Source organism: Mauremys mutica, chromosome 16 (genome assembly GCF_020497125.1).
Source record: "Mauremys mutica isolate MM-2020 ecotype Southern chromosome 16, ASM2049712v1, whole genome shotgun sequence".
NCBI lineage: Eukaryota > Metazoa > Chordata > Testudines > Geoemydidae > Mauremys > Mauremys mutica.
Window position 1 is genome coordinate 20185312 of NC_059087.1, and position 18664 is coordinate 20203975.

An 18664-nucleotide genomic window follows, 5' to 3' on the forward strand; every position below is an offset into this window, starting at 1 on the left:
AAGCATCATATAGGAACTCTATGACAGAGATAGAGGCAGGGATAGAATAAAGTTCTCCATCGCAGCATTAAACTTGTTGAACTATGAGATCATCCTTTCTTTTTCTGCAGTTCCCTGGCTCATTCACTGCACACCTTCCAAAATTTGCAAATAATGAGGCAAGGTTCCTACAGACAAAAGCCTTATTCACTACACAACCCTGATTTATTCTCAGGCGCAGCATCCACCCATACACATAAAGGGGCCAAATTAAGGTTGCAAATTTATTTGACATTTTCAAAAATGTTATTGTTTGACTTCGCAATCATACCATTCCTTTAATGTAGTTTTTTGGATGTAATAAAGAAGTAGTACACATCAGTACAGATATATATACCTGCAACAAATCAGTCAATAAGATATACTCTAACTACCTACTAATTAGGCACTTATCCCACGTTCATCACTATGGCATATGAATTAGGCAATCTATATAACACTCCAAGATCCTGAGAACATAAAAAGTAAAAGTAAACCGTGGAGGCAAGATGTAGCCGTAACCATGTTAGAAGAGGAAGCAGGGATTGTCCTAGGGTGACACTGGCCCTTTAAGGAGGAAGATGCCAGTGCACCTGAGACTCATCAGCTGTTTCCCAAGTGGGTTTTAAGAGAGCGCACAGGGGCCATATAAATCGGAGACAGAGGGAGACATTGCTATAGGATCAGAGCAATGCCTGCACAGCCTCTTCTCCCCACAGACCCAGGAGATCCATCACCTCCTGTATACTCCAGTCAAGAGTGTGTGTGTCTGCAGCATGGTGCCAGAATGGTCAGCTAGGCAGTCACTAGGTGAGCTCTCCATGCTGAGCAAACAGGAAATGGAATTTCAAAAATTCACAGGGCTTTAGAGGGGAGGTGCACATACCTGTGTACCTGACCACTGGGCTTCAAATCAATGACCAGAGCAGTCACAGTGGGGCATTGTGGGAACCTCCTGGGGCCACTAATGTTGATGTAAGTAACAGTGTCTACACTGACACTGCGTTGACCTAACTACGTCGACCTAAGTGCTACACCTCTCGTGGAGGTGGAGTTATTAAGTCAGCATAGCGGGCAAGTTACATTAGTGGGAGCAACATTTTAGTGTAGACACAGAGTTAGATCGATGTAAGCTGCCTTGTGTCAACCTCTCTGTAATGTAGACCAGGCCCTAGTTATCGCATCTCAGGGAGGCAGAGTAGCTGCTGCAGTGGTTTAAGTGTAGACAAGCCCTGAGTATATTTCCCAGACCTGTAGAAGAGCTCTATGTAAGCTCAAAAACTTGTCTCTCTCACCAACAGAATCTGGTCCAATAAAATATATTAACTCACCCACCTTGTCTCTTTCCAGGATTAACCATTTCCTAAACCAAATCAAATACTAACAGCTCCCACTTATAGGCATACAATTAATTTTGTAATTTCTAGTCTATGTACATTCACTTTCTACACACTTTCATAGTTGGAGAGAAATATCTCCCTACAAGAGGATACTGAATGACAGTATGAACACAGACAGATTTCAAGCTTTCTGAACCTTATCCAATGGGCATGAAAGAAAATAATGCAAAGCAAACAGTACAAAGTCAAACTGAACTTTGACTGATCCAAACAGACAAGCTTCTTTTAGTGCCTGGATTATACAATTTAAGTGAGGAATGACTGCAACCAGACTGCTAATTCAAGAGACCTGCCACAAAACAAACAAAGAGCTAAGAATACTCTTACCCTGACGATGGGTAGCCTTCTCTCAGACTTGGTGAGTTCTCTGTCATTTATCTATGTACCAAATACTTCTCATTTATATCTAAAAATCCAGCAGGGTAGCAGGGAAAAGGGAAGCAGCAAAGAATCCTGTGGCACCTTATAGACTAACAGATGTTTTTGCAGCATGAGCTTTCGTGGGTGAATACCCACTTCTTCGGATGCAAGTACTTCTACTTGCATCCGAAGAAGTGGGTATTCACCCACGAAAGCTCATGCTGCAAAAACATCTGTTAGTCTATAAGGTGCCACAGGATTCTTTGCTGCTTCTACAGAACCAGACTAACACGGCTACCCCTCTGATACTACGGAAAAGGGAGAACTTCCTGTACTTCTAGAGCGACAATCAAACTCAATAATTTAGTCATTTTAACACTTTTTCCCCAAAATCAGAAAAGTAAATGCGGTACTTGACACTGTTTGTTCCCAAAATGTTATTATTCTAAATTTATATTATCCTATTTTCAGGGATATGCAATCAGTGAAGAATGTTCAGTTATTCATTTGAATGTAGTTAGTGACCCAAAGTTAGCAAACAAAATAAAAAGTAAATACTGTATTTTCAAGCCCTGAATACCTATATTTGACAGTCACATGCAGCTGAAGAACACTTACATTCTAAGTGAGAAACATCCCTCTAATTTAAAGAGCTTTTTAAGGATATAGTCTAGCATTTCAAGGCATGATTTGTTGTTCAAATCCCCTGTTCATACAATATTTCTAAGAATTTTGTATGTGCAAGGATGAGGTGGCAAGAACACCCTGAATACCAAAAACTTGTCTTCTATCTTCCAGGTTCAGTATCGGAAACTATTTCTAATGATTTTTGTATTGGGAATTGGTGGAACTTTCTCATATGGCTTCCAAGTTTCTATGATCAGCTATCCTTCCATGGTAAGCACAACATCCTCTACAGCTAAATACATAGTGTCAGGTTCTGCCCTCGGGATGTTCTTCAAAACACCTTGAAATTCTTTCCTCAACTCCTTCCCTTCTCATTCTGTCCATGAAGAACAGTAAGAATAGTTTGTAAAACCCCAAAGGATGACAGCTTAGCAGAATTTGTTAAGGATCATGGACATTTGTAAAGGAACAGGAGACTAACTGCTCCAGAGACTTTTACTAGAAGGTGAAGGCTCATGTGATTTGCTACTCTTTAAAAAGTGTCTATTTCATTGCATGTATCCATACTATTGGGAGTCTCATATGGGCCTTGATGGCATAAGTGTCTCTTATAATGACTAGAACATGAAAGAAGCAAAGATACAGAGTGAAATTCAATGTACAAATTAAAGTCTGAGCTCTGAACTATTATAGCTAATGAAGAGCCTTCATCTCCCATACCAACTTCATTATAATACTTCAACTAAGGAGGATAATTCAGAATATGGAAAGAATTGGTTCAACTTACACTATAATTTTTTTTCTAAATTAGAATTTTTAGATATAATAAAAGACCTTATTGTCACAGTTCAGGGCAACTGCATCTGTAATCCCCCTCTGTGGTCCAGCAAGGGCACCCAGTCTAGGGTCCCGACTCCTCAGGCATCATATCTCTTAGGCAGAGACGTGTCTCTCCCCGTCCTGGCCAAAATATTTCCAGGCTGCACAGCCCGCTGCTTACACCAAGATCAGGGGCGGCTCTAGCTTTTTTGCCGCCCCAAGCACGGCAGTCAGGCAGCCTTCGGCGGCTTGCCTGTGGGAGGTCCCCGGTCCTGCGGCTTCGGCAGCTTGTCTGAGGGAGGTCCACCGGTCCTGTGGCTTCAGCGTACCCGCCACCGAATTGCCACCGAATCCGCTGGATGGGCGGACCTCCTGCAGGCAAGCTGCGGAAGGCTGCCTGACTGCCACCCTTGCAGAGACCGGCAGGGTGCCCCCCGCGGCTTGCCGCCCCAGGCACGCACTTGGAGCGCTGGTGCCTGGAGCTGCCACTGACCATGATATCCCCCCAGCAAGGCAGACTGCCTACACGACCAGCATCGGCACTTCTGCTTTGTCTTCAGAGACTAACAGCACTGTAATCGCCAACAGTTACAGGTTACCACACAGCTCTTTATAAGCAAGCACGCTTATTCTTAAGGTAAAAGCATTACAGACAATACATTAAAACAATAAAAGCACCTACATGCATATTAATAAGCTTACCAGAGATCACCCCAACTCCAACAAGGGCTCTGGCAAGTGAACAGTTCTTCAAACCTCACATAGGGCTTTTTCCTGTGGTCATCCATTCATCATTAAAGTGCAAATGTTTTTGCTCAGAACAAGAATTTTCAGTCTTATGGGACCTCAGTAGCCCAAAGTCTTCCCAACCCTTCCATAAAGATTGGGGATCCCCTTGGGCTTGAGATCCAGTCTATTTGCTGGATCAGAAAGAAGACCACAAGACAGTTTTAGCTCAGACTATTTAACCAAAAATCCTTTATTTATCTGTTGGTCCCTGGAGAATCCAGTTTAAATCAGTATATGCAAGCCTTTCTCGAGGTGGTGGTAGCTCAATGGAGGTATTACAACCTGAGTGAATGTGTCTAACTAGACCCCACTATTCTTAGTTCCTGGGCTTAGTTCCCAGGGCTGTGGTCCCCAGGGCTTAGCTCCTGGGCTGTGGTGCCCCAGCTCCATAGAAATGCATATAATCCCTCAATAGTACATAAACATTTGCATTAAAAGAGTGATCTCTTAAAATACTTCAACTTAATTCAATAAAGTTTTATTTAATTGAGTAAGGTTTGTGCAGGATAGTATCATATTTGTCACACCTATAATCGGGATAATGGGTAATGAAACTCCTCCCCCTCTACCCCCCCATTTTTCTTTCTAGTACATCAAGAACTTCATCAATGACACCTGGCAAGAGCGATACCACTCTGTCATCGATGAGCAGACCCTCACACTACTATGGTCTTTCATTGTCTCTACCTTTAGCGTTGGGGGATTCTTGGGATCCATCAGTTCAAGATACCTGTCTGCAAAATATGGAAAGTCTGTATCAAGTAAAAAGCACTTTTAAAAACTGTAGTCTATAACAAAGTAGAAAAATTGTGGTTGGCTTTGAGACAATTGTCCCTACAGAAAGGAAGAATAGTCTAGAATAGTCCTTTGGAAGGAATATAGAATATTACCATGACATTTTAAAAGTAAGAAAAACTGAGCTCTCAAATTCAGAATTACTAGGATGAATGAGTGTCAGGGAGTATCTAATATAAAAATCTCTCCTTTCATCCAGGTGTATAGACCACATGCCTTTTCTCCCCCAGGAGATGGATTTTCTGATGTATGGCCTCATTATACTGTTCAATTTTAGTGCATCCTTGAGGGGGGTAGTCAATTGTACAGAATTTCCAAGGGTGAAAGTAACATTAAACTCTTACCGATATGGAAGCCCGGCTCCAGGCCCCTTGAAGGGGCTGGGCCTCGGCCTCCTCCAGCCAGCCCATCCACGCTACCTGGCCTACACCACCTGGGGCTCCGGCCGCTGCCACAGTAGCAGCAGCTGGGATCCCCAGGCCCTTTTAAATCGCCGGCCTGGGGGTAGCTGCCCCTCCCACCGTTGGCAGCCCTGCGGCAGCGCTTTAACATCGGCTGCGTATGGGCTGGTACTGGCTTCTTGCTGGTACACCGTACCGGCCTTCTTTCACCCCTGAGAATTTCTATCAATCAGATGTTATAGTCCCTACTGGATAATACTGAGGACTCATACACCCAAGGCAACCAGGTGTAAATCATCCCTAGCCTTCTTCCTTCGAAAGCTGGCTAAATGTACATGTCCTTGGGGAATGAGATCTGACTGCATTAAGAATGCTTCCTGAAGTTGCTGGGATTCTTCTCCCTTAGAAGGCATAAGAGGAAGGGTGGACGAGGGAGGCACAAAAGAGCAAAAGGCCAAATAAAAGAATGGGTCAAAGTTCACTGACACAGCATAGCTGCTAGCATCAATGAGGGTCATTAATCAGCACAGATAGCACCAATAAAAATGAAGATGAAACAAAAAATGTTTGAGGTGGTGTGGAGGTCATGGGTGTTGCCAGGATTGTTGGCGACCTAATCCAGGTATGAGTAAGTTCCACGATATTTTTTCTTTTTAAACAAAGAAGGCTGACATTCAAACACTGGTAAAGGATACAGACACTTTAACTGTAGGGGATGTGTCCAAAAAGAGCTAGGCTGTAGCACGGCTGAACAGCAGGGAAACAATCTCCAGAGGAGCTCCTTCACAAACTGTGTTCAGAAAGGAACTGTCTAGGAGGGCACTGTGGGGTTCCTCTGCAGGGATAGTGCCAGATACCCTTAGAGAAACCAAAATCTCAGAACTTAAAGAATTCCCACCAAACAGCACAGATCCATGAGTGGGAGGTCTGTTGGGATGGGTATCTTTGAAGAAATATTATTTCAAAATTTTCATGACAGCCTCTGCTTTGCCTGACTGAAGTGCTCCCATTTACAGTGGAATAGTCCACTTTACGCTTAGATCACACCAATTTCGGTATCAATTTAAGTAATGACTCAACAGAACGGTATAAGCAACTGCTAGGTCCCACTTGCAAATTCTCGATTCAATGATAAAGTCTATATATCTGTATATTCAGAGGATAAAAGGAGGGTATTTGGAGAAAGCAAGAGAGATGTTGCTGCCAGTTTTATGAAAGTCTCTTATGTGCTGTTACAGAAAGAAATGTCTAACGTTCAATAATCTGCTCCTGATAGCAGCTGCATTTTTCTGGGGCTTCAGTAAGATAGCAAAGTCCTTTGAGATGATTTTGATTGGACGTTTCCTTTGTGGTTTATATACAGGTAGGTTGTGTTTGATTTCTACTTGAATAATAATCAGTTGGGATCCCCCTGGTTTTGCAAGGCTGTAAACCAGAGGCAGGATCAATATTCCTATGTGTCAGAATGAAAGGGGTCAATAAGTTTTTATAGGGTGAAAGAAAAGAGATGATAACCCAAAGGATATGGGATAAAGGGGTTAAGGGAGAGAAATGAGAGAATGCATTTGATTGCTTGAGACTATTTTCCACATAATAATATTCCAGCCTAAGGGAAAACACCTTGGAAGAGTGAATTTAAAAAATATGTAATAAAGTTGACAGCAAAAATATTGCAGGCTTACAAATAATAAATAAATAAAAGGTTCACTTTGTACTGCTAGTATCCTGCCCAGACTGAAATGGTTTGCCTCATATCTTTTATCCCTGTGTATGTTTATCAAAATTACATCTCAGTCTGACTACACAGAATATAGGAACAACTTCAGTTAGATTTCTTATTTTTTAAAGAGTAAACCAGAATTCACCCTATTTTTTTATTTTAAAAATGGTTTTGATCTTTCTTAATTTCCACTCAGACAGAAGAATCCGCCTTTTAACATTAGTTTGTGATATGGAGCCACAGAACTGATCCTACTTCCATTGAAGTTAATAACAAAACCCACTAATTTCAGTGGGACTTCAGTTACATTTTCCTTCTTTTAAAACAAACTTGTTCTCCCCTCCCTCTTTTCCCCTATTCAAGGTTTGAGTTGCTGTTTACATGGACAGTATTTGGCAGAAATTTCCCCTAAGAAGCTGCGTGGATTTACAACTGCCACTCTCTCTCTTTTTGTAAACATGGGGAAATGCTTAGGGCAAATTGCAGGACTAAGGTAAAATAAATGTATTTATCTTCACATCTAAATTTCTGGGGCCGGAGGCGGGGGGTATCTTTCTATTCATTCTTTATCTATCCACTGTTATCCCATATAGTTTAATTCAGTCTCCCCATTTATCACTCAAAAACATTTGGTAAGTTTCCCAGAACTGTTTGGGGTTCCTTTGGGTCTTGTTTTAACCTATGCTCTGTAGTGAACTTTTAGGAACTGAATCCTTGTGGCCTTTACTGATGGCTATCGGTGGAATCGCAGCATCGATGCAGCTGGTCACTCTCCCATTCTTCCCTGAATCTCCACCCTACCTCCTGATGCAAAAGGGAGATATGGAAGGCTGCCAGGAAGGTAACATGGACCACCTTAACTCTCTGCTTTTTTTCTAGCTTCTGTCCAGTTACTCAAGCTAGAATCTTGGAAGAGGAAAGGATTCCACACCATTTTGAAGAAAGAAAATAGCACTTGTACACTGTACTTTCTTAATGCTGTCATCAGGACAGTTCAGATGCAAGTTTTTGTGGGGGTTAACATTGTTATTAAAATTAGTGGCCATCATTTCTTTACTCTGATATAGACCTAGTTCAAAAATTAACGTTAATGCTATACTGAGTTGTGGTTATAGTCAGAAAAGTGACAGGGTAAGAATGGTATCTTACTACTGAACAGATCTGATCCTTGGGTGTTTTCTGAGTGGTAACTTTTTCTTGTTAAGAAGGTAAATATTTATCTGTCTAAACTACTAGCCAACAATAACATTGCACAGCACAACTAATAGGTAGTAACTATAATCGACTGAGATACGAATGAATTTATTTAAAATTAAACACTTTTTTTAAGCCAGCTGAAATTAGACACCTTTATTTTGTATAGTCTTTCATACTAATGGTATCCCAAAAATACTATCCTAATAGATAAGCTAAAGAATTCGATAATAAAGCCAACAGAGAAGAGAGAAACTAACAGGCATAGGGAAGCAAAAAAAAATTTTAAATGACTTGAAAAGAAAAGCAAATTAATGAGGCAGAGAAGTAAGAGAAGATCATTTCAGACAGCAGGAAATGGAAGGAAAAGGGCTCTCACACCAACAGTGTGGAGATTGTGAAAGGGAGCAGAAAAGATATTGTTAAATGAGGAGCTGCTGGAAAGTAGGGAACAGAAAAAGGTCAGGGATCCACATTTCTCTTAAAACAGGACAGCTACTGACATTATCAACACCTGACAGGGAACAAAGCTGATGTGTATCTTCACATAAGCTGAAGTGTGGATGGCTGAAAGGATGGTCCTGTATGTACTGATTCAATTAAAGAGTGACAGGGCAATGGATGGGTTTAATAGAGAGCATGGTGGAGCAATCCATCAAACAATGACATAAAAACTAACTGATGGATTGAGTAATTGACTTATTCACTGCATACTTTGATAAATATGCATTTGAATATGGAACAATGGATCAGTTGTGGATGGATGAACAGATTAGCTATTTAATATCTTCCTTAATTATCTGGAGGTTGAGGGACAGCAAGTTGAAGAGATTTGGAGAGAATACCCTATTAGCGTTCTGAATACCAGTGAGCACAGAGAAATAGTAAAGAAGGTCTAAAAGTTTAGAAATATTGGTGCAAAATAAAAATAGATTCAACATGGGAGAATAATAAGTTAATATAGCCTGTGGTGGAAAATACTAATTCAATAGTGAATAAAGAAATGCCAAAAGAGACATATGGATGATAGTGGTGCAGTAAGCAAGATATTGTGGTTGCTACGTGCTCTGGCTCGGGGAGGGGGGCTGTCTCTTTAAATTATGAAGCTGAAAGGAATCACCCTGTACTCCATCTGGTCCTGGTGTTACTACTCAATGAATACGATTTGCAAAACTGAATATCTCAACACCAGGAAATACTGACAAACTGAAAGGAGTACAGAAAAGAGCAACAAAAATGACAGACTGGGGGCGGGAGTGTTTGAGGAAAGATTAAAAGTGATAAAATATATAATTTAGCTGCTGAGAAATACCTAAGCAGAGACTGGGAACATGGTAATCATCTACAGGTATTTGAATACCAAGAACTGAGAGCATTTTACCTGTGATTATTGAAGGGTTGCCATTAAAAAAATAAAAAAATTACGAAAGACATTACCACAAAAACTTACCACATTTTCCCTTATACTTATAAAATAGGAGATCTGTGGTGAATTTTTGAGGGTTCTATTTTCACTACAAGCAATGTTATAGAATTAAGATTTCTAAGATTATATCATTAAGATCTTAATGATAGGTTAAAAAAATGCCAAGAAAAACTTCGACTGCAAGCCGAATTCAGAGATGAGTCTAGTGTAAGTCACTGTTCTTCCAGCTCCCTCCGTGTGTAAATTAGACCAATTTAAACACCCTTAGACATCAATACATGTAAGTAGGTCTAAGGGAGACTAAATTAGTTTAAGGAGGCCTAATGTACACATCATTTCGGATTTCTGCTCACACTCCCTTGGAGAAAATTAGACTCTTTGAAACTCAATCTATTTACTGACGTATATTGCACATCCTTACTCATCATTTCTCAGTTTGGCCTCATTTCTCTTACTGTGAGAGTCTAAGATGGTGTATAATACACATCAAGGAGATGAAAGAAGGTGTGAATAAGTAGGGAGTACCCTTAATGTTAATTTAAAACTACTTAGATTGACCCTCCTATAAGCATTTTTTTCCATCTCTTCCCACCCCTTGTGTATAAGTTATACCAACTTAGATTCTCTGAGATTCAGTGGCCCAAATTCAGAGGTGATGTATAAGGAGTGTAATTTATACATTGGAATGTGGGTGAGAGTCTAATGGAGTTGATTCTAAATTGTTATAAACTTGGACTGCTTTAGATTTACATAGTTCCACATCTTATTTTGGTCCAATGATATTATTAATAATAGTTACTGATTCTGGTAGCAGCCACTATAAGTGCAGGACGTAAATGATGCTGAAGAGATCTCTGGTTGTCTGATACCCACCCACCTGTATATTACATAGCCTAATCCATACTACAGGTGGGTTGATGTCACAGATCTAGTGTTCCCTCCTCCCTTTTTCTCTGCTTCCAACCCAAGTTCAAAAGATCTGGATTCTCTCAGCACCTAGAAGGAGAGAGAATTCTAACTAATTGATCAATGGCCATGCGTGGATGACCCAATGAATCCACTGATCAGTTAATAAAGGACTGGAAGTCTGGTGAAAACATCAGTGAACAAATTTAATGGGTTTATCTGTTTGTTTTCTAATAATTTTGAGAGTTTTTCCTTTACAGCTTTGAAGCAGCTTTGGGGTGAAGGGAATCATCAAGGAGCAATTGATGATATGGTGAAGGAGCAGGCTACAATGAAAAAAATCAAACCCATGAATGTCCTGGAACTCCTAAAAGACCGATCCTTGCGATGTCAGTTGTGTTTATTGATCCTCATTGGTGTTACCATGCAGCTTAATGGTATCAATGCAGTTAAGTAGTCTCCTCACTTTAAACATTATTATAAGTCATCACTGAGGAAGCAACATATTGTAATACCAGGTGTATTCAAAGATATGAGGCGAGCCCACATAGTCTAAAGATTCCACAAACTTCAATGCAGCCAAAGTGCTGACACAACAGCACCCACCTCCCCTAAAGGTTCAGACAAGTACACAGTCCAACAAAGCATATGTTACATTTTCCAGTCCCCTAGCCTCTTTCAAACCACACCCACCAACAATCCAGCTAATGGGAGGGGAAGCCCATTACAATATGCACACTTAATAGTAGGAAGAGTAAAAAATGAATTTGAAAGGCAACAAATCTAAAACTGATAAAAGGATTACACTGTATTTAAAAAAACAATGCATAATTAATGCACTCAATTCATTGCCACATAATATCACTTAGTCCAAGAGTTTAGTAGGACTAAAAAATGACCTGACATTTATATGGACAAATAAAACATCCTCAGTTCAGTATGTATATTTGTAATTTATAGAGTTATATATACCCTCATGAAGCAGCAAAGAATCCTGTGGCACCTTATAGACTAACAGACGTTTTGCAGCATGAGCTTTCGTGGGTGAATACCCACTTCTTCGGATGCAATTCTTCTGCTTGCATCCGAAGAAGTGGGTATTCACCCACAAAAGCTCATGCTGCAAAACGTCTGTTAGTCTATAAGGTGCCACAGGATTCTTTGCTGCTTCTACAGAACCAGACTAACACGGCTACACCTCTGATACAATATACCCTCATGTTTCAGGACACAAGTCAGCATCTAAGCACTGGGGATTAGGGAGAATCTTTTGCTACAGGCAGTTTATACCATAATTGTCCATTACAGGGATTCCTAGACTGAGTTTAAGGCCAGGAAGAACCAGCAGATCATGTAGTCTGATCTCCTGCACACCACAGGCCACTAGCCCCCTCCCCACATCCAGCTACCTCTACACTGACCCAAGAACCTGGATTAAATTTCAGTATTACAATCCTCCTCCAGAGACTAAACTATTGCATGCTACAGGCAGAGAATAGGAGGGACCAAACTGCACCAAGGCCCCTGCAGTGGCATGGAATTGATTTTGTGAGATATACCCAAATGAACGCTTGCACCTTTCTCTGAAGAATCTACTATCAGCCACTATCAGTAAAAGAATACCAGGCTAGTTAGACCCAACATGGCAATATTTATGTTCCTGTGTAAGTCTTCAAGACCATTGGGCACCATGAGTTCTGTGTTTCAACATCATAACACTCCATTGGTTTGTTGCACTAACTTTTTTTTTCCCCTCGAAACCTCTAAGACCACTGCAGCTATGGTACAAAGCCTTCATGAAACTCGCCTAACCATAAACAACTGCTGCCCCATTATTATTATTGTTGTTGTTAATGATACAATTTTTCTTCCTTCTGCAGCCAGAAAAATTGGACCAGATCTTCAGCTGGTGTGAATCAGTTCAGCTCCATTGACTTCAATGAAGCTGCATCAATGTATACCAACTGAGAATCTGTTCTTTCTCAGGATAGTAGGCTTTGTGCACTTGCACTATGGGAATCTGTGACATTTTGCAAGTCTGCAGTTGAATGTCTGGGACTCAGTCCTATTCACCTCATTCACCCGCAACTCCCCTGAATTTCAAGGAGTTGTGTGTGAAAGCAGGGCAGGGGTTTTGACTCTTCAATTCCTTTCTCCTGATTCTCAATTTTCCATTTACACTGGGAGTGCAGGGATTACGCCTTACACAGACAGGCAATGTTTACACAGCTCAGAATGGAGGTTAAACATGCATTAGGATCATAATATTTTTCTATTACTATCTTGAGCCAAAAATAATGGACTTTCAGTATGTCCACAAAGTTGGAAAGCTCTTTAGGTAACTAATCTTCCACTGAAACTATTAAAATCTGTTCCCATGTAAACATCTTCACATAAATGTTAGAGTAAGAGCTCAATATTAACTAGACTATTAAGTACAAACCAGGTTAGTGGGTGAGAAGCACTCTCTGCACTATCTGGCCCATGACTCATAAACAGTCTTGCACAGGTGTGCTTCAGTGATTTTTAAAAAAAACCCTCTTTATTTTGTTACATTTTCCAGATCTATTTCTATGCCTTTGATGTGTTCCATACAGCTGGATTTACTCAAGATCGTATCCCCTACATAACTCTGGGAACTGGGACCTGTGAGTTCTGCGCTGCCATACTGTGTGTAAGTCACATTGCAGTGGGAGTTGGCATATGTAAAATTTCCATAACCTGGGTGGTGGATAGTTCGCTGAATCAATGAAAAGAGAGGGTCTATTTCTGCAAAAGGATTTTCCAATATGAAGTAGTGGGCTTCTCACCTGTTCTTTGACTGCATCAGATAGTCGAGTATAGACAAGGTGCCAGCAGTTCTATCTCCATGTGATTTGACCTGAGTCAAAGCAAGTTCAGATGACATGATGGAATAAAACACCAGCAGACACTAGAGTCTTGTCTACACTAGTGCTTCCACTATTGCTCTTACTGGAGGACCTCCACTAGTGGCAGTGCAATGGAGGGAAATTATAATTTTAAAAAAGCTCTGGCATTGGGATCCATAAAAGACATTGCAGCCCCAGCTGGTAGTAACACAATTTACTGGAACATCTACAAAATAGGGGGCGTTCACTGAGAGATACGGTGAAGCTTGGCAAGTGAAAAGAAGACGTGGTAGAAGAACTTCAACTCTTTAATATGGGCCAGTTAGAAGGTTGAGTTTAAGTTCTTGATCAAAGCAGAATTGAGGCAGAGGTGAGGACCAGACCTCTCGATCCTCTTAAGCTCAGGATATGTACCCCTGATTCTATCTCCGACAATCTCTTTACTTGCATACTTAGCTCATCCCATGATCCCACCTAGTGTCTACTCAAAGAGAGCTCATTCAATGGAATTCACCTTTCTAGGAGTTGTAGGGAGGCATCTACACAACAGGAAGAGCAGAAAGGGCTTCTGAAAAGGACATCATTTCTGTTCCGTGTCTCCTTTCACTTGGGAGGGACATCAGTTGCCAGTTCCATTAGGAACTTGCTTGAAAAAGATTTGGAATCCGTGAAAACTAGAGAAGAGACAGGTTCTGCACAAGAAAAAGCTGCTGGCACAATGGGATTACTAGTACTGTTTTTCATAGATTACAAGGCCAGAAGGAACCACTGTAATCCTAGTCTGACCTCCTGCATAACATAGGCCATTGGACTTGCCTGAATTAGTTCTTGTTTCAGCTACAGCATATCTTTTAAGAAAGACATCCAATCTTGATTTAAATATTTCCAGTGATGGGGAATCTTCCACAACATTTGGTAAATTGTTCCAATAGTTAGTTACTTTCACTGTTAACACTTTGTGTCCATTTCGAATCTAAAATTGTCTAGCTTCACCCATTAAGGCAACCTCTAGCCATTAAGGCAGTTTTGAGACAGCAAAGCAAGATACTGTGTTCAGAATGGAGATTTTCCTGATGAGGTCAAATAGCTTATTGAGTCATAGTGATTAACTAACACATTTTCCTTGAAACTTTTGGTAGGGAATTTTTTTTTTCCTGAACAGCTCTAGTTTTCATATTGGCAGGGGCTACATGGGAAGTCAGACACAGGAAGAGGAAAAACAGAAGGGCATATGCCAGCATCCCTAACCAAAATATAACGGTAGGATACAGAAAAGCCCAGAGAAGTCTGGAACCTGATTATGAGCTCATTGACCTATTACACGCAAGACAGATGAATCCTGGTGAAGAATACCAATACAAAAGACAAATAGGAAAGGTAGTTTTAGTGTCTGACTACCACTTTTGCATTTTGTGCCCTTCAGAGCCTCATCATTGATAAGTTTGGCAGAAGGATGCTGCTGTTGTGGGGATATGGACTGATGGCTTTGATACTCATGCTCCTCACAACAACTCTCTCCCTGCAGGTAAATAAATGCTCCCTTTCTTTGTATCCTTTACCAGTAACTTCCCTCGTTGGGATTCTTGTCTACAAGAACAAACAATATCTACAGCACTCATTCAGTTAGTTCTTAAATGTTCTATTTGTGATTTTCAGAACAGTCACCTCCAAAAAAGGAGAGAAAATTATCTTTAGTCTGAGACTCCTTAAGACAGTGGTCCCCAACACAGTGCCCACCTAGTGCCCAGCACAGTGCCCACCTAGTGCCCAGCAGGGGAGAGAAGCCGCGGCCCCATGCCTGCCAGGGACAGAGAACTCCGGGGCTGCTTGGGGCGGTAAAAAGCCAGGAGCCGGCCCTGGCCAGAGCCCTGCCGCTGGAGAGCCAGAGCATTGTCCCTGCCCGGGCTGCGGCGGCAAGAGGGGCTCCTGGAGTGTGTGAGGAGCCGGGGAGGGAGAGAAGTGGGACCCGGGATGCAGGGAGGGAGGAGGAGTCCTGCTGCCGCCACCGCTACCACCACTGCTGCTGCTCTGAGTCTTCCCAGGGTGGCGCGGCATTTCACCGCCTGAGTGGGCTGTGCAGGGCGCCGCCGGGCTGGGCGGGGGGCACGGATCCCAGCTTGCGTGCTGATGGGGCGAGTGGATGGGCAGCCTGAGCTGCCAGGGAGCTGCCCACTCCTGCCCCCAGACCCAGCCCGCTGCGCACCTCCCCTGCCTCAGCCCCACGCTGCTTGCCCCAGGCCCCCACAGTGCCGGGGCAGGGAGAGGCAGAGGCCGGCTCTGAGCGGGGCAGCCAAGGATACTGCCCCGCCGGGGGACCCCCTCGGGCACCTGGGGGTCAGTGTCCATCCTCTCGACTCTGCCTGCATGGGGCTGGGGAAGCAGCTGTCAGCGCCTGCCCCTCTCAGCCCTTGGACCCCCCATCCCGCTCCCAGCCTCTTCACTTGTACCTCCCCCCATCACTCCTTCACCGAACCCCTTCCCCTTGTACCCTCCCTTCACCTGCACCTCTCCCCTCGTACCCTCCCCCCGCCCTCTCCTCCCGCACCTCCCCCTTCCCCTGCACCTCTCCCCTTGTACCCTCCCCCCGCCCTCTCCTCCCGCACCTTCCCCTTTCCCTGCCCCTCTTCTCCCGCAACCCTCCTGATACCCCCGCTCCTCCACGAGTACATCACACCCTGCTTCTCTGCCAGTGTAGAGCTCCCAAGCCCCCCCACACCCACTCCTCTGCCTGAACCCTCTTTACTAGATCCCCATCCCTTTCTGGGTACAAGGTTTGAGGGTTAGTCCCTATGCCTTCCATGTGCATTTGGGTGCATGTAGGGGAGGGCACTGGTGGTGGAGGGGGGGAGAGCCCAGGGCTGGGGTGGGGGGTAGCCAAAATTGTTTTTGCTTGGGAGGGCAAAATACCTAGAGCCAGCCCTGCCCCAGCAGACGCGGCACCTGCCTAGAGCCCAGCAGGGGAGAGAAGCCGGGGCCCGCACCTGCTGGGGATAGAGTACTCCGGGGCTGCGGGTGCCGGTGTTCTCTGTCCTCGCGGCTTCTCTCTGGATTCATATATTATGTAATATTAAATATGATGGTTTTTGTATTATTTAATGTACAAATACAAAATAAGCCTTGAAAAATTGTTGGTGCCCGCCCCACTCTTCTGAAAACATGAATGTGCTACTGGCCACAAAGAGGTTGGGGACCACTGTCTTAAGGTCTTCCAAACCATGCTGGCAAGAAATCAGCATGTAAGTCTATTAAGGTATTAACAAACACGGTCTACTGTCCCTTTGTCTTCCCCTTTAGCATCAGTTCTTCTGGATGCCCTACTGCAGTGTTGCTCTGATTTTCCTGTTCATTATCATCTTTGCAACTGGACCAGGTTAGTACATAGATGTGAGGAGAGAGAGAGGTTGGAAAAAGAATGAATCATCTAAATATACTAACATGAAGGGACTATATACTGATAGCTGAACAAATTAAATTCAGCATAATATAAATTTAAAATATTTATAATATTTTACACAATTATAGCCAGAGTTTGGTATTCAGATTAATACTAAGTATTACTATTCATCCCATCACCCTTGGGAATGGCCTAATAGCCATTCTGGCAGCATGTTCTAGCCACGTCCCTTCCTTTCCCAATACGCTCCCTACACTGGGGGCTGACACAGTCTAGAGCCATTCTAGCTCCTCTGTGTTGACTGGGAAACACTCTTACAATAGAGGTATTCTTTGGAAGCTAATTCTACTAACTATATACTCTTAAGAATCTCACTGTAGGTCAAATATGAAATATAAAGGCTATATGTGAATGTTAGTAGCATGACTTTGATTGGATCACACCTTTAAGTTACACTGTCATAACTTCTGTAGTGTTAGGAGCTGGACTATTTACTGCAATAAAAATTAAACAAGAAAAGTTATTGCAAGTGACACTGATCAAAAAAGAAAGTTTACCAATGAAAAAATCTGAGTTCCTCCACTTGGAAAGACTGAAAAAAGAACTTACCACTGAAAATACTACAGACTGTGCATGGACTATTAGAATTCAATGCCTCTGATTCTTTTCCCCCCTACTTAGATCAGTGTAAACTAGTGGTAATGCCACTGATGTCAATGGAGTTATACCAGTCTAAAACTGGTGTGAAATTGGAATCCAGTCTAATATCTGTGAACTTTACACTAAAACGTCACTGGATTTAAATTAGCTTAGAAATGAACAAGCATTTATTTTTACTATTTAATTATTATTCTGAGAAATCTTTGCCTTTCCAGCTGGAGCTTCATTCCCAATCATGGTTGAACTCTTCACCCAGTCATCCAGATCATCCGCATTAGTGATCTCCATGTCTCTACACTGGGTAGGACTCTATGTGATTGGGATGATTTTCCCATACGTAGTGGTAAGTGAATTTAAATTGAGCTCTTCTTGAGGGTGCCTGATTTAAAAAAAAATTGGAGAATATTTCTGTGCCAAAGCAATGGCATCACAGCACACTGGCATATCAGGAATCCTGGGTTTTGGAACAACCATAACATCCTTGCTTCCTAGCCATGGGTAGACATGGCTTAACACAGAACTCAACCCTTATCACTGAGGAGAACCGTGTGAGATTGCCCCATTCACTGAGTGCTTTATATGTCCTTCAGATCACCATTTGAAATTAAGATATCTTCTTTAAAAATTCCCAAACTGTAACAGTCAAGGCTAACCAGGGAAGAGAATTAACTTATTTTCTCCCTCTTTTGGTTTTCAGGAAAGCCTCGGTACCTTCTGCTTCCTCATTTTTGTGGGCTTCATTTCGATCGCATGGATTCTCATCTACAGGTTCCTTCCAGAAACAAAAGGCAAATCAGTCATGGAAATCAAAGAGGAATTCAGTCATTTAAATGCCAAGAAGAAATGTGCCCAGGCCATGGGAGAGAATCCCTCTGACAAATGTACCAAGTTATGACTGGACAGAAGAGGAGTAATTTCTTAAAGGGACAGAAAATGGTGTCATACACAAATGAATATTTAAAAAAGAGTGTTAGCTTTAAATATTACTCCTATTATTCTATATTCCATATTCATTTCTTCATGCAAACAGACTTCATAGAAGATCACCCCATGTGATTCTATAACACAAGTGTCTTTCAGTATCTAATGGACACCATCACCAGTTACATAGTAATGTGCATTTCATGTTAAGATTCCAGTTTACAAAAAAACAAATCAAATGTGTACTTGCATACTTTGAAAGTCACCCAAACCTTATTTCTGCCCATGTAAGGACACTAAGACAATTTGACTTTGCAATATATACACATTATAGATAATAAATAAGATGGTTTATATGCCTGAA

The 18664-nt window shown here is 42.1% G+C and overlaps 1 protein-coding gene across 2 annotated transcripts; it reads left to right on the forward strand.

The window, feature by feature from the left end:
• Positions 1-1625: 1625 nt before the first annotated feature.
• On the forward strand, positions 1626-18664 carry LOC123350746 (solute carrier family 2, facilitated glucose transporter member 11-like). Of its 2 annotated transcripts, none has more exons than XM_044989453.1 (12): positions 1626-1776; positions 2577-2675; positions 4603-4763; positions 6448-6572; positions 7293-7422; positions 7622-7770; positions 10716-10903; positions 13019-13129; positions 14749-14850; positions 16620-16695; positions 17595-17722; positions 18077-18664. In XM_044989453.1, the coding sequence occupies exons 1-12, from the start codon at positions 1753-1755 to the stop codon at positions 18272-18274; spliced, it is 1491 nt and encodes a 496-aa protein (XP_044845388.1). In that variant the 5' UTR covers positions 1626-1752; the 3' UTR covers positions 18275-18664. The 2 variants fall into 2 exon arrangements, with proteins under 2 accessions (XP_044845388.1, XP_044845389.1); XM_044989454.1 differs by having other exon boundaries at positions 1734-1776; positions 6486-6572.